At 53.3% G+C, this 18,463-nt stretch overlaps 1 protein-coding gene across 1 annotated transcript; it reads right to left on the bottom strand.

The window, feature by feature from the left end:
- Positions 1 to 214: 214 nt before the first annotated feature.
- HRH2 (histamine receptor H2) lies at positions 215 to 14,024 on the bottom strand. Its single transcript, XM_009970692.3, has 4 exons — positions 13,951 to 14,024; positions 6,507 to 8,036; positions 2,830 to 2,991; positions 215 to 1,017 (listed from the first exon to the last, which is right to left on the bottom strand). The coding sequence occupies exons 2-3, from the start codon at positions 7,604 to 7,606 to the stop codon at positions 2,973 to 2,975; spliced, it is 1,119 nt and encodes a 372-aa protein (XP_009968994.3). The 5' UTR covers positions 7,607 to 8,036; positions 13,951 to 14,024; the 3' UTR covers positions 215 to 1,017; positions 2,830 to 2,972.
- Positions 14,025 to 18,463: the final 4,439 nt, after the last annotated feature.

The following is an 18,463-nucleotide window of genomic DNA, read 5'->3' as shown; positions in this document are numbered from 1 at the left end:
GAAATCATCCAGCTGGTCCCACAGGGCAAGGTGCTCTTTGGGGGGATGTGTGTGGGGGGTGTGTGTGTCAGCCCTGCCCAGGGTGGCTGCAACTAGTGTCCTGGGGGCTTGTGCTGTGTGTGTCCTGGCTCTGGGACAGCAGGGTATAGGGGAACGGGGAGGCTTCTCCCAGGACAGAGCATGCCTGAATAAATCAACCATCTAATTTTCCCTCTGTATTAAATAAATTTTTATACCACTGATGACTTCTGCACAGGCTCGGTGCAGAAACATCCTGTTTGGTAGTCTTAGTGTTGTGCTGCCCGGGGAGGGCAGAGTCTGGGGACAAACCCCAGCTACTTAGTGTCTCCTCATGGCCCAGCCAGGCTGCAGGGGCTTTCCCTTTCTTGCAGTGGGGCTGGGGAGTGTGAAGCAGACACAGAGAGCATGGACTGTCCTGTTAACACCAAAACCTTCCCAATGTGGGAGGCAGTCTTGCCCTGGCACGGATGCTGGAGGACTGGGTGTTCTGTGCATGGACATCTGGCACTCCTGGCTGCCAACATCCACCATGCCCAGCCCTCCTGCCACATCACCCCCGCCTCTGCCAGGATCCTTGCACCTGAAGGGTAGATACATTTTTTGGACAGGGTACCAGGGAGAGTAGTGCCTGTGTTCCCCTTCTCCATCCTAGGCTGGTTTGTCAGGCACAAGACCTTGACCATAGCCCCTTTTTCCCCCTGCCCTGTGCCCCCTCAGCCTGACCCACTGCCCTGGGCCTGGGGAGGGCACCCCCATCCCAGCCCTGCTGGGGGCACATACTGGCTCCCAACCCAGCTCCTCAGGCACCACTGCCCACTGGTGTGGTCTTCAACTCTGGAGGCGTCACGGCCCCAACGGGGCAGGGGAGAGGCTCCTCTGCAGCTCCTCCGTGGGCTCTTCAAACACACCATCCTCCTGGGAAGAAACTTGGTCAGGCAAAGGCCTCTCCAGCAGTGCTTGGGGATGGAGCAAATGCCACGTTCCAGAGCAGGGATCCTGCAGGACAGAGAGGGGGTTCAACAGCTTTGCAGAGTGCAGGTGGCTCCCTTCTCCACCCCCTTTTCTTGCTCCCCAGTGTAAGGGATGCAGCATTAAGCACCTGCTGTGCCTGAGAGGGACTGTGGTGTGATGCTGAGGATGCTCTCAGCAGAGCATGGTTTATGCTGAGTGCTGACATTTGGAGAGAGCTGAGCAGGCTCACGTCAGCCCAGGACCCATCATCTGACATCCCTCTGAGTAGCATCGCTTTGCTTTGTGGCTTTCTCTGCCTGTTCTTCCCATCTGCTTGGGCCAGCCAGCCGTGGCGGGGTTGTCACCTCTGCAAATAGGTTGATAAAAGGTGTCCTGAGGCTACTGGTGCTCTGCTTCTAGATGCTTCTTCTCACATGGCCCCTCTCTCTGTCACTGCATGTGGGTTGGGGACTTTCAGGCGGGTGCCCCATGTGAAGTGACATTTCCTGTTTCCACCTCCACGGTGCAGAGAGGAAATCTGTGACCACACCAGAACCTCAGATCTCCTGCAAACCTCTCCCGCAGACTGACTTTGCTTTATTCTGCTGATTAGATTAGCAGGCTCTCAGGGGATGGCTGATGTTTTGCCTTTACCTCATGGAAACTAAATGTGTTTCAGAACATATGTGCAACACAGAGCAGGAAAGGATGAAGCAGAAGAGCTGCAATTGGTGTCCCTTCCGCCCCTGCTGTGGGGCAATGACGGCAGCAGAGATGACTCTGCCTTGCACCTGCACTGCTGAGGGTGAGCACCATGTCTGCCCTGGGGTGGTTCACTGTGAGCTGTTGTGCCCTACAGGCTCTGGGTTTCATGCTGTTCCCTTTCATGGGGCAGTGCTGGGGGCTGTGGTGATGCCCCCATGGCAGTGCTCCCCCAGGAAGCAGCCTGCGCACTGCAACCTCCCTGCTGAGCGATGCTTGGGCCTTGGTATGTCGCTTATCTTGGGGGACTTGCAGCCCAGTGGGGCCTGACTGGGGTCGTGGGGACTTCGCTGTCCTGCCCTACTCCTGCCACCTTGCTTTCCAAGCTTCTGTTTCGCCTCCTGACAGGCAATGGCATTTCCAGGGTGATTCACGGGGAGTCCTTCTGAGAGGTGCAGGCTGGTACTGTGACCCAGGGTGGGGGGCCCTGGGCTCTCCTGCAGCAGCCCCAGCTGCACGTGTGCACAGGCTCTCCGTGACCTTGGTTAAGGTTAGCAGTGCTCAGTGAACAGCAGGGACAAGTGTACCTAGCTTCCAGCACGTGGGTGACTGTATTTTCCTCTCCAGGGCACAGTCAATATGGGAGAGCCCAGGTTATCGGCGTGCAGCATTGGAGGGAGAGCCTGTGGAGGTCAGGGTGACCTTGTCTGGCTCTTCCTGAGAAGGGCTGCACAAAGTGGCTCTCTGGAGCCAAGAGGCATTCCCATGCACAGCAGCCATGCCCTCCAGCCCAGCACTACTGGGAGAGAGCGGCAATGCCTGGTGCAGCACCAGCCCCTCACCCCAGCAGCCCTGAAAAAGCTGCTGGCAATTTATGTGGTGCTGATGTAGGCTTGCATGAAAATGAAGCACGCTGAAAATCCATGGTCTGAACACAGCTGCCTCTGCAGTGTGTGGAGGGACAGGCAGGATGCAGGCATCTTCCAGGGCAGGTGCTGGAGAGAGGAGTGAGGATGCACCTCTGATGGTATCGCCCTCTGCACCAAGTACCATCAGGGTGGGATAGCTGGACCAGGAAAAATACAGCAGGTGCCACATCAGGCAGAGCTGCCCCTTCCCTTCATTTGCACCCAGCAACCCCAGCCCCATACTCACCCTGCAGCCCTTGCCTCTGCTGTTAAGTTTCTCCCTGAGGAAAAGTAAGTGTTGTCCTTTCAACCTCACAAGCTTCTGGAAGAGGACAGCCAGGAGTTGAAGGCTGGGAGTTGTGGCTCCCAGGGCAGTGGGCTGGCTGAGACTCACGGGAAAGCTCTGGCGCTGCAAAGGGTTAAGTGGCACAGGAAGACAGAAAGAAAAGAGAGAAAAAGATCAGTTGGTCAGTGCCAGCCTGGGTAAGCCTGGCTTTGCTCTGTGGAGCACCAGGTACTGCCTGCCTGATGTCTGCCCCCTGAGGCCAGCAGGGTGGGACAGGCACATTGTGACTGGGACAGGGACCCTTTCCTATGGGAACTGGCTTCTCTCTGCCCATATACTGTGGTCACGGTCTTGCCCCAAGCTGCCCTGAGCACGGCTGATGTGCGCAAGAGAGTGATCCAGAGCCACTGGCTCAGCTCTGGAGTTTTCTGCCTGATACCTCCCCGTTAGTGCTAAATGCTCCTTCTCTCAGGCTTTTCATTTCTCTGAACCTCAAGGACTGGTATGACAACCTACAGCCATGCCTGCTGCTCGGCACGCTCCTCTTGAGTCCTGTCCCTCTGCAGTAAAGCAGGTTCCTGAAGTCCATCAGGTGTTGTGCGTACAAGTAGTGCTCTCCTTTACTGGTTTTCTGTCAAGTGAATTGCCTTGCCTTTCTGGTGCCTGATGGGGAGGCAGAAGCCACTGTCTTCCCTTGCATCCCTTCTTGGCCTTGTGCTTTCTACCCTACCTAGTCCTCAGCCATGGAAATGCCTTCAGCCCTTTAATAGCTGCAGTGTTCCCATGGCCTTTTGATTTCCAAAGCAGAGCTGACTGACACCCCTGAGACCAGCCGCAGTTTTTCAGTATTCCCACTCTTGTTTGATGGTCTTTTCTTTATGTGTCATAACTGGAAAGAATATTGTTATTAAGGGCAACAATTCAAAATACTGCTGGTTGCTCCTTCCCCTGAATGATCCTATGGAGCTGCTCTGAGAAGAGCTTTTCTGAGCTCTGGCCCTTTTTATCTGGGGAGTTGTGAGTTTGTGGAATGATTAGTGTTGGTCTTTTTCTGTTAATGTGGCTGGGGCAGATGACTGGAGAGACTACGCAGAAGGAAATAGGGGAGAGGAACCAGCTTGGTTCGTGCTTGGGGTGAAACTGGCTGCCAGGCTTTTGGTGTACAGGTAAATCCTGTGCCCACCTGTTTGGTGTGGTATTAGTTGATCCATATTATCTGACAACAGCAGATGCTTATATATCTGACTGTGGAAAAAAGGGTTGGAAGGGGCCCCATGCGATCCTTGGTACATACTACTTGTGCAAGCGAGCAGGCTAAGCGAAACAGAGAAAGTAAAAGCGTTAACCGATCAGTTGGCGCTCAAGCAACTCTTATCTGATGGCAAGCAGCAACCACAGCTGTGGTGCTTTGTAGGATGGGAAGGAGATCTCTGGATTTAGAAAGGTCAAGAAACATCCCCGTGCTTGAATCTTCCTCTCTTGCTTCCCCACAGTTCCCATGTCTCGTGTATTTGTGCTGTTGTGACACCGGCTGCCGCTTGCCCTCTTCCCTCTAACTTCCTGCACTCTTGGAAGCAAATCCAGATGGGAGACTCATTGGGGGTTGATTTTAGCAGTGGGGGAGCTTTACCCCGCAGGGGTGAGCACAGTCTGGAGCCACGTGCAGGGTAATTGTGTTGGGGCTTTTGCCAAGCCCCACTGACACTGGGCACCCACATGCTGAGAGGTTGAAGATGGAGGTCCCCTGGCTGCCGTTGACCCCAGCGTGGACTTTGGATGCAACTCCTATTGCACTCTGCTGTTCTCCCAGGGGAAGAACCCTATCTATGTGGGAAAGCTGGGAGGGGGAAATCCAGGTCAGTGACCCTGACCTCTGCCTGGGGAACAGAAACCTATTTTTCTTCCCCTTTTCTTTCCTACTGTCTCATTATTTTCTCTTTCTGGTAAAATGGCAATCTGAGAAGTCATTGATGGTTTTCTTCTCTCTCTCTCGGCTGCGTAGGGAAGCCCTGCCTGCCTGTTCCCCTTTGCCAGCTCTCCCCGGCCGGCATGCAGAGCCCCAGTGCATGAGCTACTGGTTTTCCCAGGAGCTGCACTTTTGTGTGAGTAAACAGCACAGCTCTTTCTTTGTCTCTGTAAGTTTGTAGAAGCATCTCTACCACACCAGGCGCATGCTCTCCATGTTTTTATATACAAACTGCAACTACGTTTACCAAATGCTATACCTTTGCACTCTATTAGTTCTTCGGAAACTGAAAAGGCAGCCCCGGGAGCTGTGTTCTTGTATTTGCTTGCACTCATCCATCCCTCTGTGTCTCTGGGGGCAGACTCCCCTGCCCCAAGCTGCCCCTCTGCCTTGCATAAAATCACACCTGAGCCCCGGGGGAGGCACGATGCTGGCTGAGCCTTTTGGATAGCTCTGCCCTTGGGTTTACCTCCCTATGGTGTGGTGGCTTGAGATCGTGTTTCTGGGACAGAATCAAGGGCAGGTGCCACAGGAGAGCATGAGTGCGGCTTCTTTGCTGGCACGCTGGGAACAGGGAGTCAAAGGACTCCTTATCTATGGATGGAAAGTTTCTGGGCTGCTTATCAGGCACTGCCTAGAAGTTAGATTAAAGTCTTGGGAACAGCAGTTTGCACGGTGGCAGATAGTGTGCTTCTCTATTCTCCTTATGCTCAGGTGGGTGAACGCCTCTGAGCAAGGCTGTGGGTGAGTGGCCCAGCCCTTCAGGGATGTGGATGCCCAGGGGCAGGACTGGTGCCACAGCCTGGCACAGAGCTCACCTGCCTTGCATCCATCCTGCTCCCTCACTGCACCTGCAACCCTCCAAGGTGCCTGACCCCCATGACATGCTTGGGGTGATGCAGAGGGAATTTTTGGCTCTAACTTTACATGGATATTTGTATTTCTAAAAACATTTGCCAACCTAATTTTGGCTATTTTTGCTCCTTTCCAGAGATGGGAAGGGAACTTGCTGTTGGCTGAATTCATTGCTGACGCAAGCTGACAGCCAAAATGCTGAGGGTGTGTGGCTTAGCTGGGAAGGGAAACTGCTGAGCTGATCTTCAGGGGACTGGGGACCCAGATCTTGGCTCCTGCAGGGACTCACTGTGGGTGACCTAACTCTGTGCTCCAGGGTTAACACCCTGTTGCCTTTCCTGTGCCTGGTGGTCACCTTTCCCAAGCCCCCTGCATCTCTGCTGTGTACCCAGGCTTTGCTGGCTACCTGCCATGGGAGAGCAGGACATGGCTGGTTTTGGGGAGCAGCCCCAGCTAATGGCTGCATGCCATGCTGTACAGCAAATTCTGAATGGCAAAACTGTCCTCATTAGCCAGAAAAGCCAGGGACATTTTGTGTTCCCTGTGAGTGGGTGGCAATTGCAGGGGTGGCCAGCCATATGTGAAGCTGGAGTAGCTGGACCTGCGCTCCCAGCATGGGGGGACGCGAGCTGGGTCCCTCCTGGTGGTGATGCATTTCTGAGTGGCTGCAAAGAGCAAGAGTTGCCTGGCCAAGGATCTCCTCCCGGGGCATCGGCTCGTTGCTTAAAAGGTCATGGACACGGTGGTGTCCCCAACTCTGCCTCCCCCTCTGGGGATGGACCTACCATCAAAGCCCCGTGTGTAAGAAAGCTCTTACCTCTCGAGGGCTCTGTCGGTCAGCAAGTTCCCCTTCCCATTTCTTGTTTCCAGTTTCAGGGGTTTACCCTCCTGCCCGCCCTGGTCCTGCCTGCAGCTCCTGCCTCTGGACTGGGCCTTCTGGACAGGGGGCTGGTGGGAGCTCCTGGGGTCCCCAGTCCTCCAGCAGTGAAGCAAGTGCTGGTATGCCACCCGGAAATCCCTGTTGAGTGTTCCATAGAGGATGGGGTTCAGGGCTGAGTTGGCATAACCCAGCCAGAGGACGATGGACATGGGTGTGCCTTTCACACTGCTGTCCCCCCACATCCCCCGGTAAGTGAACACTGTGAAATAGGGGAACCAGCACACAATGAATGCTCCCAACACCACCGCCAGCGTCACGGTGGCTTTGTGCTCTTTCACCATGGGTGGCATGGGGGTCTTGCTGCAGCACCATGTGTGGTTTATCCTCTTGGCTTGCTCCCTTGCTATCTTAAATATCTGGTAGTAGGTGATGCACATGATGACCAAAGGGATGTAGAAAGTGAGCAAGGCGTCCACTAGCCCGTACACAGGGTTCACCTCTAGCGTGCACTCCTTGTTGCAGTTAGGGATTGTGTTTTGGACTGCTGTCCCATTGGTGTTCCAGCCCAGGTGGATAGGTAGGAAGGAGACCATCAGTGAAACGGTCCAAATAACAACTAAGCCCACAGCCACCCGGGAGTGAGTGACTAGCTGGCTGTAGCGGAGTGGGGTGGTGACGGCAAAGTAGCGGTCCAGGCTGATCATGAAGAGGTTGAGGATGGAAGCTGTGCACAGCATGACGTCCAGGCTGGTGTAGATATTGCACAAAATGCTGCCAAAGGGCCACTCTTTGGTGAGTTCATAGAAGGCAGAGAATGGCAGCACCAGGAGGCCCAGCAGCAGGTCGGTGATGGCCAAGGAGACGATGATGCAGTTCGTCAAGCTGCGGAGCCGGCGGTCAAGGGTGACAGCCAGGCAGACGATGATGTTACCACAGAGAGTGATCACGATGAGGATGGCGAGGCAGGACCCAACCAGCAGCTGTAGGGGCAAATCCATCCTTTTTTCAGAGCTTGTATGGTTGTAACATGGATCCATAGCGCAGTCACATGGATGGAGCAGTCCTGCTCTCACTGGTTTCAAAGCTACTTGGAGTGACCCTTTACCAGGCAGCCCTAGAGCCCCTTCCAAAGTGACCTTGGGCCTACAGTGACCTTGGAGAACATTGCAGAATCACTTCATGTGTTCAGCTTTGTATGCTTGGAATGACACGGTCTAGGGAAAGATGCGGCCTTGTGACTCACTGGTGTCTGTTGGCCCCACCTGGGAGCTCAGTGCTGGAGCTGATTCCCCATGGCAGCTGCCGGCGGGTCTCAGCTGCTCCCTTTTCCCCTCCTGCCTTTGCCTCTCCTCTGAGCCACCATGGGGTCAGGTCCTGCAGGGTCTTACATGCTCTGCATATTTGGTTGGTGACAGCAGTCAGCTATGCTTCAGCAGGGATGGAGCTTCCACACCTCCCAAGACCAACCTGCAAAGAAAACACCAACCGAGAGCTGCAGTGGGCAAAGGTCCTTTGAGCTGCCCCTCTAACCCCTCCAGAAACAGGGCATCTGTACCTCCCTGGATACTCCAGCCCACTTAAACCTGAATTTGGAAGTCCCTTGGCAGCCAGGCTCATGTGTTCCTGTCAGCTGGCCTCCCCCAGGCTCAGGAGTGCCCATGTAACGTAGGGACCTTGAGAGATGGGCAGGGATTTTGAAGGCACTAAGTTTGTACACGCTTACGATAAAAATGATAAAAGTGGAAGGATATGATGAAAGAGTTTTCCTGAGAAATCAGGGTGCTTTTCTTATGCAATCTAGCAAAATTAGTCACCACTACATAATTTCTGAAGCTTGGCTGTGGCTCTGTCTCGTTAAACTTTGCCTTTGTATCTGCACTTTGCAGCAACCCATGCCTTGTGTTGGTCACTACTGGAAGCAATCACGCTGGTTCCTGTGGCCTGCAGAGAAAATCTGTGCTCAGCTCAGGGCCCTGGGAGGAAAGAGGAATGCATCTGTCAGTGGTGAAATGTCCTGGGGAGAAGGTGGCTGGAAAGGGCTCTGACAGCTTCATCAGTCCCATTCTTAGCAGCTGAAGGGCAGTGTGGAAGTTTGTTTTTCAGGGAGAGTTTGGAAGGAGTTACTCCTGCTGTGGGACAGGGACGCGGAGTGAAGAACATCCTTTGTGGACTTACTTTTTAGGACTATTTTCTGTCTGGATGTAAATGACAAAAATGTGTGTTCTGCAAGGGCAGAAACAACACATCAAACCCTTCTAACCTCCAAAAGAGCTTTTAGCTGCTGATTACGGTGCTCTGGGACCATGCAGCTATTAGATTCAAAGGGGCCTCAGTTCCTTTGTGGTTGCAAGCAGCACCCATGTCAGGAAGACACCTAAAAGGAAACTGAGGCACTGCAGGGATGAGAGAGGGAGGGGGCTGGGAGCAGGCTGAGGAGCCCAGCTGCCTGTGCTGGGACCCCCATGGAGCTGCATGTGCCACATATGTGGTCCACCCCCCCACCCCCATGCCTTTCCCAGGTGAGGTGATGGGTCTTCCCATTGTCCCCCGATGTGCTGGGGGGGAAGAGCTGCACCGGTCCCCATGGGTGGTGCAGGACCCAGGTCCCCAGGCTCTCCACAACCCGCGGAGCAGCACTGAAGCCCTCCTTGGTGGTGCCCAGGCTTGTGCAGGAAGGTAGAGCTGATTTTCTGCAGGGTGCAACAGGCTGCAGAGATGGAGGAAGCAGAGCAAACTCCAGGAAAGGAAGAAGTCCAGCCTTGGTAGCAGACAGAGGTAAGATTTTTAAAGTTAAATTCACCCTGCAAGAACAAGATAACAATGTGGAGCAGGCTGAAATACTCTTCAGATGATTTATGTCTTCGATTCAAGGTTAAAGGCATGGGGGCCAAGGGAGGGAATATACTGGGGAGACTGCATGAGTAAGTAACTGCTGATTGCCAGGAGCCATATGGCGGAGAGATGGGGACTGGACAGGTGAGATTAGAGAGGATACCTGCAGCCCTGCTGCTTGTAAAGGAATTGAGAGTGAATGACATGTGATGAACTGGCCTGTGGGAAGCCTTCTACTGAGCAGAGCAAACTCCTTGCCAGAGAGAGGGGGTCCTCTGAATTTGGGTGCTGGGATTAAGGCTGTCAGGAGAGGGATGTGATGCTTTCAGCTGCAGCAGCAGTGCACAGAGCGGTTCCTCACCTCCTGCTGCAGCGCAGGCTCTTGCCATGGAAAGCTCTTTGTTCGCGCACAAAAGGAGCGTGGAACAAGCTGAGCGCTGCCTGCCTGCTGACAGCAATGACGAGAACAGGTTGTTCTCAGAGAAGGGTATTTCCAAGTGAAAGGGATGTTTTTTCATTGCTCCCAACATGTGGAAATGGCAGGATAAATTATAGGGGGTGTAGCACACTTAGAAAACGCGGTGGGTGGATCGCAGCCTCCTACGTGGCTGCTTCACCACACATCAACAACCTGCTCCTGCCACCAGCTCTTGCAGCTCACGTGGGCTCTGCTTGGGCTCTGCTGCTGTGTCCCAGCTCTGGGCGCATCCCAGCTCTGGGCGCATCGGCACGCCTGGCACCCACCACGGTGCAGGCAGCCTCTGGTACAGCCCTGCACTGCAGGCCTCGCCAGGAGTAGTTTTGTTTCCTATTGATTTTTCTAATTATCTCAGGGCAAGAAATGGGTACTTTCCCCCCCGCCCCCCTCAGGCAGGGAGTAGAAAGTAATTCCAAGCAAGATATGGCACAACTGGGCTCAGTTGTGGAAGGAAGGAGCAGGTGTCCCTGAACAACAGAGGTGTCCCCGTCCTCGCAGAGGAGCCCAGGTGGAGCTGGGCTCTCAGCTGCTTTCAAAGCCCAGGCATGGGCATCCTCCCTGCACACAGGCTCAGCTGCCTGCAAACCCTTGGGACTTTGTTTCTCCATGGGACAGAGCGGGACCTGCTGCCTGCCAGTTTGGATGTTGCAACCCTAACTGTGGTGGGTGTGTGAGAGACACTCCCGAGTCCCTCGGCCAAATTATCTCATGGAAACATTCCTCTGAGTGATTGCAGCCTCCGGACACGGCTTTGCAGGAAAAGCAGACTGGCGGGCTGTGGGGTCAGCCTGCTGCCATCAGAGCACAGTCCCCAGGGCAATGCACCCAGCTTGGGGTTCTCTCCTGGAGCATCGGCCCTCTGGGACTCCACATCCGTCCCTGCATTTCTGCCCAGGTCAACTCACAGCTACCTTTAATACCAGGTCCTGCGTCCTCTGCTCCTGTTGCATTTTGGCAGAGCAAGTTCATTTCTTCCTTGATGTACGAGCAGAGCCGCTGTTTCCCATGGCAGCCTTTCTAGCAATAGCCTGAATAAATTATACCCTTCCAGCCCTGTCTCACCAGGCAGCTTTTACGTTTACCTGATTATCCTCATTATCACAGCCTAGACCTGTTCCTGGTTCAAAATCACCCTCCTGGCAGTGAGGGGCCAGGGTAGGGCGTCGCTTCTGGGTCATTCTGCTTGCCCCTTTTCCAGCGGCACTGGTGCTCGGATGGACACTATCTCTGCTGTGAAGACTTGTCAGCTTGCATTTGTTTTGCTGCAGTCATCTCAAGGTTCCCTAAAAGTCAGATATTTTTCTTATGGTGTTTTCAGCTGCTTAGAGTAGCAGTTTTTGCTGTTAGTCCCTAAGCATATAAACTCGTGCCAGCCTGTTGTGTTTCTGTTGATCTTCAGATCCTCTGGTTCTTAGTCCCTTGTCCAGTTCCAAACTTCTCCCAAGTTCCTCACCAGCACATTTTCTTAGAGAAACTCCTGTTTCCTGAGCCAAGATCGCTAATGAAAACCATTAAATAAAATTTATCTCTAGGCTGATTTTTAAGGAACTCTATTAATAGCCTTTTCTGGAACAATAATGGTCCCTCCATTGTAATGTATTATTGTCTCCCATTAGCCTCCTTACAATTCTAATAGTAATTCCTGATTTCTCCTGCCTGAGTAAATATTTTATGCTCTGTTGTAGCCCATGTTGCATTTGATTCACTGTGTTGCCACTTAAAATGGCAATTATCTCCTCTGGGAAGGGGGCTGTGATTTATCCATGGGAAATTGCTGTTGCATTTTACCCTTTTATTCCTCCTCCCCATCTTTCAGCATCCTTTCCTAAGGGGGCTGTGATTTATCCATGGGAAATTGCTGTTGCATTTTACCCTTTTATTCCTCCTCCTCATCTTTCAGCATCGTTTCCTTCAGCATCATTTATTCCAGCATTTTTTGCACTTTTGTAGCAAGACTAATAGGATGCAGTGACCACTCTAGCAGCATAGGTAATACATTTGCTGCTTTCCATTCATGTGTTCCTACTTCTGGCATAATAGCTTTGTTTAAAATCTGTTAAAAGCCTAGCTATTAGGCAGAAAGGAGCACTCAGTGAGCACCTAAATGTGGCAGCCTGTCTTTGGGAAGCGTTTCCCACTACCCGAAAGGGCACTGACAGTGATGGTTGGGGGCTTGGGAGAAGCTCCACATGAAACATTTTAGCTCTGTCCTGGGGACAGAAAAGCTCCGCTCTCAGGCAGACCTGAAATGTCACTCTGTCTCCTGGGTTAGCTTCTTTCCAAGCAAAGTGCTGGCAGAAGTCACTTAGGAGCAAAGCAAATTCCCTGGCCCTGCAGAGCCTGCAGCAGATCACAGCTTTTTCTAAAATTATGTTCGAGTGCTTCCAGAAATTAAACATCTGGGCATGCTGTGAGAAGTACTTCAGCCAAGGCTGTGAGATGGGGAGGAGGGTGGGGATTTCTTCTGGTCTGAAAGAGAATGTTTGAGGTTTGATGGTGGGGAGCAGGCAGAGCTGGGAGCTGGAGGGCCCCTCGCAAAGAGCTGTTTTGAACCTCTGCCAGAGCCATAAGCCTGACTCACAACAGGACAAGACCAAATTTGTCGGAGCTGGGGCTTGAAGGCAATGTGAGAGTGGACAAACGTGAGAGTGGTGCAGAAACTAGCTTGCCCTGCTGTCTGCGGCGGGCTTTGGTGAAGTTGTGGGATTGTTTCTAGCTTATGAGCAGCCCTTCTGGATGGGCTGTGCTTCTCCCCATGCCTCCCATGCAGAGCTGCACCCTATAGCATCCCCCAGCACGCCTCTGACCCTGTGCTCAGTGAGCCCCATTGCTGGAGCTCTTGCTCAATTGTTTCCATCTCTTCCTTGCAATCGCTTGTCTCCCCTCCGCTCCCTGGGGCAGGGCTGTTGGGTGTGCTGCTTGTGGGTGCTCACCCATCCAAGGTGCCCTGTGCCCTTGTTCGGGTGGGTAGACACAGCTCACCCTGCCATTTATAGATGCACAGACAGTTACAGTCTCATTCTTGCTAAGTCCCTTTGCAACCTCTCCGCACTGCTGGAGCTGTGGGAGGGACACTGGGGTCCTGCCTGGTTGCATCCCCAGACATTTTTGTCCCTGTGCCTTGGTCTCCTCCAGACCCTGGTGCTCTCCCTGCCTCATCCCAGCCTAAGTCCTGACTGATACACAGCGGTTACTGTTTCTGGTGTGAGCAGAGGGGCTGGGGGAGGCAGGACACAACCCATCATGCTCCCCAGGAGGAAAAGAGCTCTGTGGGTAGGAGAGAGTTTGGGACCCCTGAAAGCAGGAAACCTGAAGAGGTATGCAGAAACCAGCAGAGCAGTCAGCATTTTGAAAGTTTGCTCTGCAGAGAGTTCTTAGGAAAGGTGAAAATGAAAACAGTGATGGTAGGCTTGTGGGCGTGCTTGAAGCTGCATGAGTTCCCCCCAGAAGTTCCAGGCATCAGCCTCCTGCCAAAGCCTGTTCTGGCTGAGGGACTCTGCACCCATCCTGGGCCAGTGCTACAGCTCAGCTTGGGGGGACTCAGCCTTGGGGTACCCTGTGCCACAATGCCAACCATGACCCTGGACAGGGCAACCCCTGCTCCAGCAGATGCCCACCAAGCAGATGCCAGGGTGCAGAGGGCTGCGGTGAGGAGAAAGGGCTCGGTCAGCTTGGTCCAAGAAGTTGGGTTAGCAGCAAACCTCATGGGGAGGCTGCTTGAGCAGAGACGCTTCATACCTATAGATGTCTAGGCAGGGCAGGGCTCTGCCTCTGTGCCCTGGACATGCTCCACCTGTGTCCTCCCTTCCACCCTGATGTTCTTGGATCTGGCAGTCCCCAGCAGCAACAGCCAGCAGAAGTCCCCAAACTGGCCTCTGCTCCATGCACAGCAGGATAATGATGGCCCAATGGTCTGATGAGCAGTGCCCTCTTGCTCTGACCCGGGTGGTCTATTTTAGGGTGCTTAGCACACCCCAACCTCAGTGAGGACCCACCAACCCCTCTGAGATCTCACCTAGAAAGTGATTAACCAGCGTAACAAACAAGAAAAAAGTAAGGCAAAAACTTTACCTGGGAAAGGCACTGCTTTCTCACAGCTCCTGAGCAGGTGGGAGCCCTCGGTGTCTGCGCTGCCTCCAACTTTCCCCCGGTGTGCGTGGCTCACTTTGTGAAGGCAGAAGCGTGTGCTGCGAGCAGCGGCTGCCTCCTCTCCTCTCCTCTCCTCCCTCCCTCCCTCCTCACGTACCAATATCCAGGCAGCACGGTGACTGCAACATGAGTCAGACCACAAGTGGGTGGGATCAGAGCTGTGAACTCAGACACTGAGGTTATCATCCGGCAAATTTGAAATGCTGAAAGTGAGGCGTACTCCAGGCATGCTGTGTGTTGTGCTCCACTGAGCTGTACCAGGTACGGAGAGGGGTGTGGGATGCTTCCTGCTTCCTTGCATGCTACTGTCACCTACCTTGCTAATGTTAAGGTTTCAGGGCCCTTGCTGCTTGCTTGTCATGTGCAAAGCCTCCCTCCCAAGTGGCTTTCTGTTCAAGGCATGCACTTGCCTGCTGCTGGGAGGCCTGATGCCATCACTTGGCTTTGCAGTCAGTGTGAGCCCCCTCAGAGCAAGTACTGGAGCTGGGCTGTCTGAGATGGCTCAGAGCTGCAGAGAGGATTGAGGCTGTTGGGTTGCACTGGGGAGACATAAGGAAAAAGGGTGGCAGCTGCAAAGCAGGTGGAGGAAACTGGAGCCCAGCAATGCTGGGGTGAAAATTTGCAACTTGTGCCACTCGAGGAGGCAGGAGGAGCCCATGCTGATGTGCTGGGGGTTCTGCGCCATGGCTGGGAGAGGCTTCACGTGCTCCAAGCCAGTAGCAGGATGCTCTGGGCTGGACATCTTTCCTGCATGGCTGCACTCACCTCTGCTGAAAATCGTCCCCTGCATGTCTGATGGCAGGGAGGAACACACATCAAATGACAAACAGGCAGTGACAGCCTTTCATGTCTCTCAAATTTTTCATCTGTGGGTTTCAAAGCACTGTGTAAATATCAACTGCTGGGCCAGCTGTGCAAGGATCTGTTTCCCCTTTTAGCTCTCCCTCTCGAGCTGAGCTGGTCCCGGGCTGTCAGAGCTCCAGTGAAGCTTGGTTATGTTCCATGTGGCCTGGGGAGAGCAGCGCGGGCAGCGATGCACTGCAGGTGAGGTGCTTCAGTCCCCACAGCCACTTCTGAATCCCCCGAGCAAATAGCCAGGGACTGACTTATTACAGTCTGGATGCAGCCCTGGGCTCCCTGAGATGGAAGGAGATGGGTCCTGCCACTCCCTCACCTGGGCTGAGCCCCCCCAGTGCCCTGCACTGAGAATAGAGAGCACATCCCAGCTTCCATCTCTGCAAAACGGGGATACCAGCAGGACTGGCACACAGACCAAAATGCCTTTGATGTGTCTATCTCTGCAGACCAAAGCACAGATCTATCTTTAATAAGCTTATGATCTGCTGGAGCAGGAGAGTTTTCCTGCTGATCGGCAGCCCTGTGATGTGTCTGGGTAGCAAAGCTGTGGACTGGCTACTGGGAGCTTCTCAAGTGGCTGGTGTGTGCAGTATGTGGCTGCAGAGGGATCCCTCCTGCAAAACAAGATTCAAATCTGCTCAGGAATGTCTGCGTCAGCTAAAGTCGCTGGGGTGTTGATTTATTCCATGGCCTCTCGCTTGGCTCTGCTTTACGAGGGATATTTTGCCTGGAAGTCTCAGGATGGGAAGCACCATGTAGGGATAAAGGGCTCTAAGTTATCGGGGCAGGATTGCCTCTCCAGCCCTCTTGCCCTAACCCTTCCAAATAAAAGTTCCTTGCTGCCTGGGGAGGAGCAGACCCCCATGGGGCAGGCTCTGAGCTCAGTGCCATCTTCCCAATGCCTCTGGGGAGCTCTGAGAGTTCAAATTCTCACCTGGTTTCACCAGCCCCCACGGGCAGCCAGCACAAGAGGAATGGTTGCACCGTCCTTGCTACGCTGCCTCTCCCAGCCGCCAGGACCAGCACCCTGACCCAGCACACCCAGCAGCCAGAGACTGGGCTGGCAGCTGCAGCTGGGCTGGGCTGCCGTGCCTGTCCCCAAGCTGGATCCCTCAGTCCCAGCTCTTCAGAAGGATGCTGTGTGCAGGGTGCTGGGGGTGTGGTGGTGGAGAGGTCCCCAGCTTGCAGAGGCATCTGGGTCATGGAGAATCCCATGACTTCTGCAAACCCTCAAGCCCAGGAGATCCTCAAAATCTGATCTTGTGCATTGACTGGGTGACTATGGAGCTTCTGAGGGGCTGTATGGGCTGGTATGCTGGATCAGAGTTAGTTGGAGAACATAGCACTGGAGATGTGAGAAGTACAGCCTGCACAGACCATGCAGTGAGGTGCAGGGAAGCAGCCAGACCTAGAGCCGAAAGGAGCTGTGGAGGGGCACAGGCTGCTGTGCACTGCCCATCTGCAGAAGCAGTCTGGGAAGTGGCAGATGTAATACCTGCAGAGGCTGTGGCTGGAAAACATCAGCTGTGGCAAGCTCCAAAAAGGAAGGAGGCACTTGAGACCCATCAGACCTGACAGCTGACACGCTGTGTGTACCCAGGCAGCGCGGCCACCTCGGCCAGGCTCACCCGGTGCATGGTGCAGGCAGCAACCAGAGACACTCCTAAACTGGGATATTTCCCAAGTGGGCTGTGCTGAGCCATGAAATGAGTAATGAGTCAGGAAATGGCAAGGAGAAGTCTTCTGACATCCTCTCCATGTTTGTTTGTGTGTGTAAAGCAGCAGTTATTAAAGGCTACTGCAATGCCAGGAGCTGGGAAAGTGCAAGAGGAGCCAGGAAAAGTCTGGGACTCCAGGAAAAGTGATGCAGGATTTGGCAAACCTGGGAGCTCTTGAAAAGCCTCTGATGGTGAAGTTATGCCTGGAAGGTGGCAGCCAACCTGGGAGATCATGTATGACAGCTCAGCTCTGAGAAGGGCTCAGAAGTGCAGCTCTGCATTGCTCTCCCCAGCCTGGGCTGGGTCTGGAAAAGCCAAAGGATGAGGGAGAAGAAAAGGAGAAAATACCTAGAAAACGAAGTGTCTGGGTGTGGAGCAGTTCCTTGGGCAATACAGACTGAGAGGAGCCAGTGGGGTGTCCCATTGGGTTTCAGAGACATGTATGTGAACTCTGGCAGAAAATCCTGGGTTAGGGAGATGGGACTTATGCCGAGTTGTTTCCTCTGGAAAAATCAAAACTAAAAAGCTGTGGAAAGGTCCTGACCCTGTTACAGACTGCTGCTCTTCCTAGCTAGATGGGAAAGGCCAGTAGTTTACTCAAATCATCTGAACACTTTGGTTTTCAATGGATTATATACATGGCGAAAATAAAAGACAGAGACCTCCCTGGTATGTTAATATGCTTTTGTCTTTTTTAAACAAATACTTTCCAGTGAAATCCTGTGCTGGACAAAATGGTAAATTATGACAGAAATCTCTGATATTCCCTGCCAAGGGCTGTGTAAAGCCGAGCGTACTTGTGGGAAATAAATATTGCAAGGAAAGGACGTGTAAAACAGCTGCAGTGAGTTCAACATGGGGGGCCGGCGGCTGTGTGAGGAACACAGCCTGCAGACAAGGCAGCTCCCTGTGGCAGTGGCAGACCCTCGCTGGGCTGTGGCTGAGCTCCAGAGCAACATCCTGCTTGCATATATATTTTTGTCATGACATAAATCCTGGCTATTCCAGAAATATCTCTGTCCAAAGGCACCTTTCCTGTACTGGGACACATGTACTAGAAAAGAAAAGCATGCTCAGGCCTTTCCTACCCCCTTGGTTGCTGCAGTTCTGATCCCAGGGAGGCTTAGCAGGCTCCCATCTGCTGTGATATAGTGTCAGACTATAGACACAGCCTGTGATATATTTCTTAAGCTTCTCTTAATGCAAAGAGAGGATGTTAGAAGTTTATTTCCAGGTTGCTGGTCTATTTGTGTTATACAAAGCTCTCCAAGCTCTAATGAGAACTGGAGGGTGCTGTCTGGCTTCAAACTAGTATGGAATCATCCTTCAGGCAGTTGAAGGCTCACATATTTTCCAGTGTGTCCAGGGGCCGAGGAGGCTCCTCAATTCACTTGAACACAGCTGTTCATAAATTAAACTGTGCTAGGGAGAGCGCAGTTTGTATGACACCAATACAGGGTTTTTAATCTCTCTGACACACTGTGAAGAGAAAAATGAAAGGCTGAGGTCCATGGGAGGAGGTGACAGTCATTCACGCCCCCAGACCACAGGGCTGGGAGGGAGTGGGAGCATTGGCACAGTGTGCACCCACCCGCCGGTGTGCACGAGGCATCCCCAAGGAAGGTAGCAACCAGTTATGGGTCTGATGAGGGGGTCTTTTGTGGGCCTTAGCACTAATCCTGCCAATGCAATTGTGCATGTCCTTGTTTTCCAGATAAATATTTAATCCCTTGCCAAACACTGCTGAGATCATGTCCTGGGTGGTATCTTGTGGCAGCAGGTTAATTTGGGGCTGTGCAAGGCTGTTGCCCTCTCTGGCCGTGGAGCAGGCTGAGCTGCAGGTTTCTCTTGGTCCAGGA

The sequence above is a fragment of the Tyto alba genome, unplaced genomic scaffold (genome assembly GCF_018691265.1).
Source record: "Tyto alba isolate M040663 unplaced genomic scaffold, T.alba_DEE_v4.0 Super-Scaffold_17, whole genome shotgun sequence".
NCBI lineage: Eukaryota > Metazoa > Chordata > Aves > Strigiformes > Tytonidae > Tyto > Tyto alba.
Note: the sequence above shows the minus strand (reverse complement) of the source record. Positions and strands in the feature narration are given on the sequence as shown.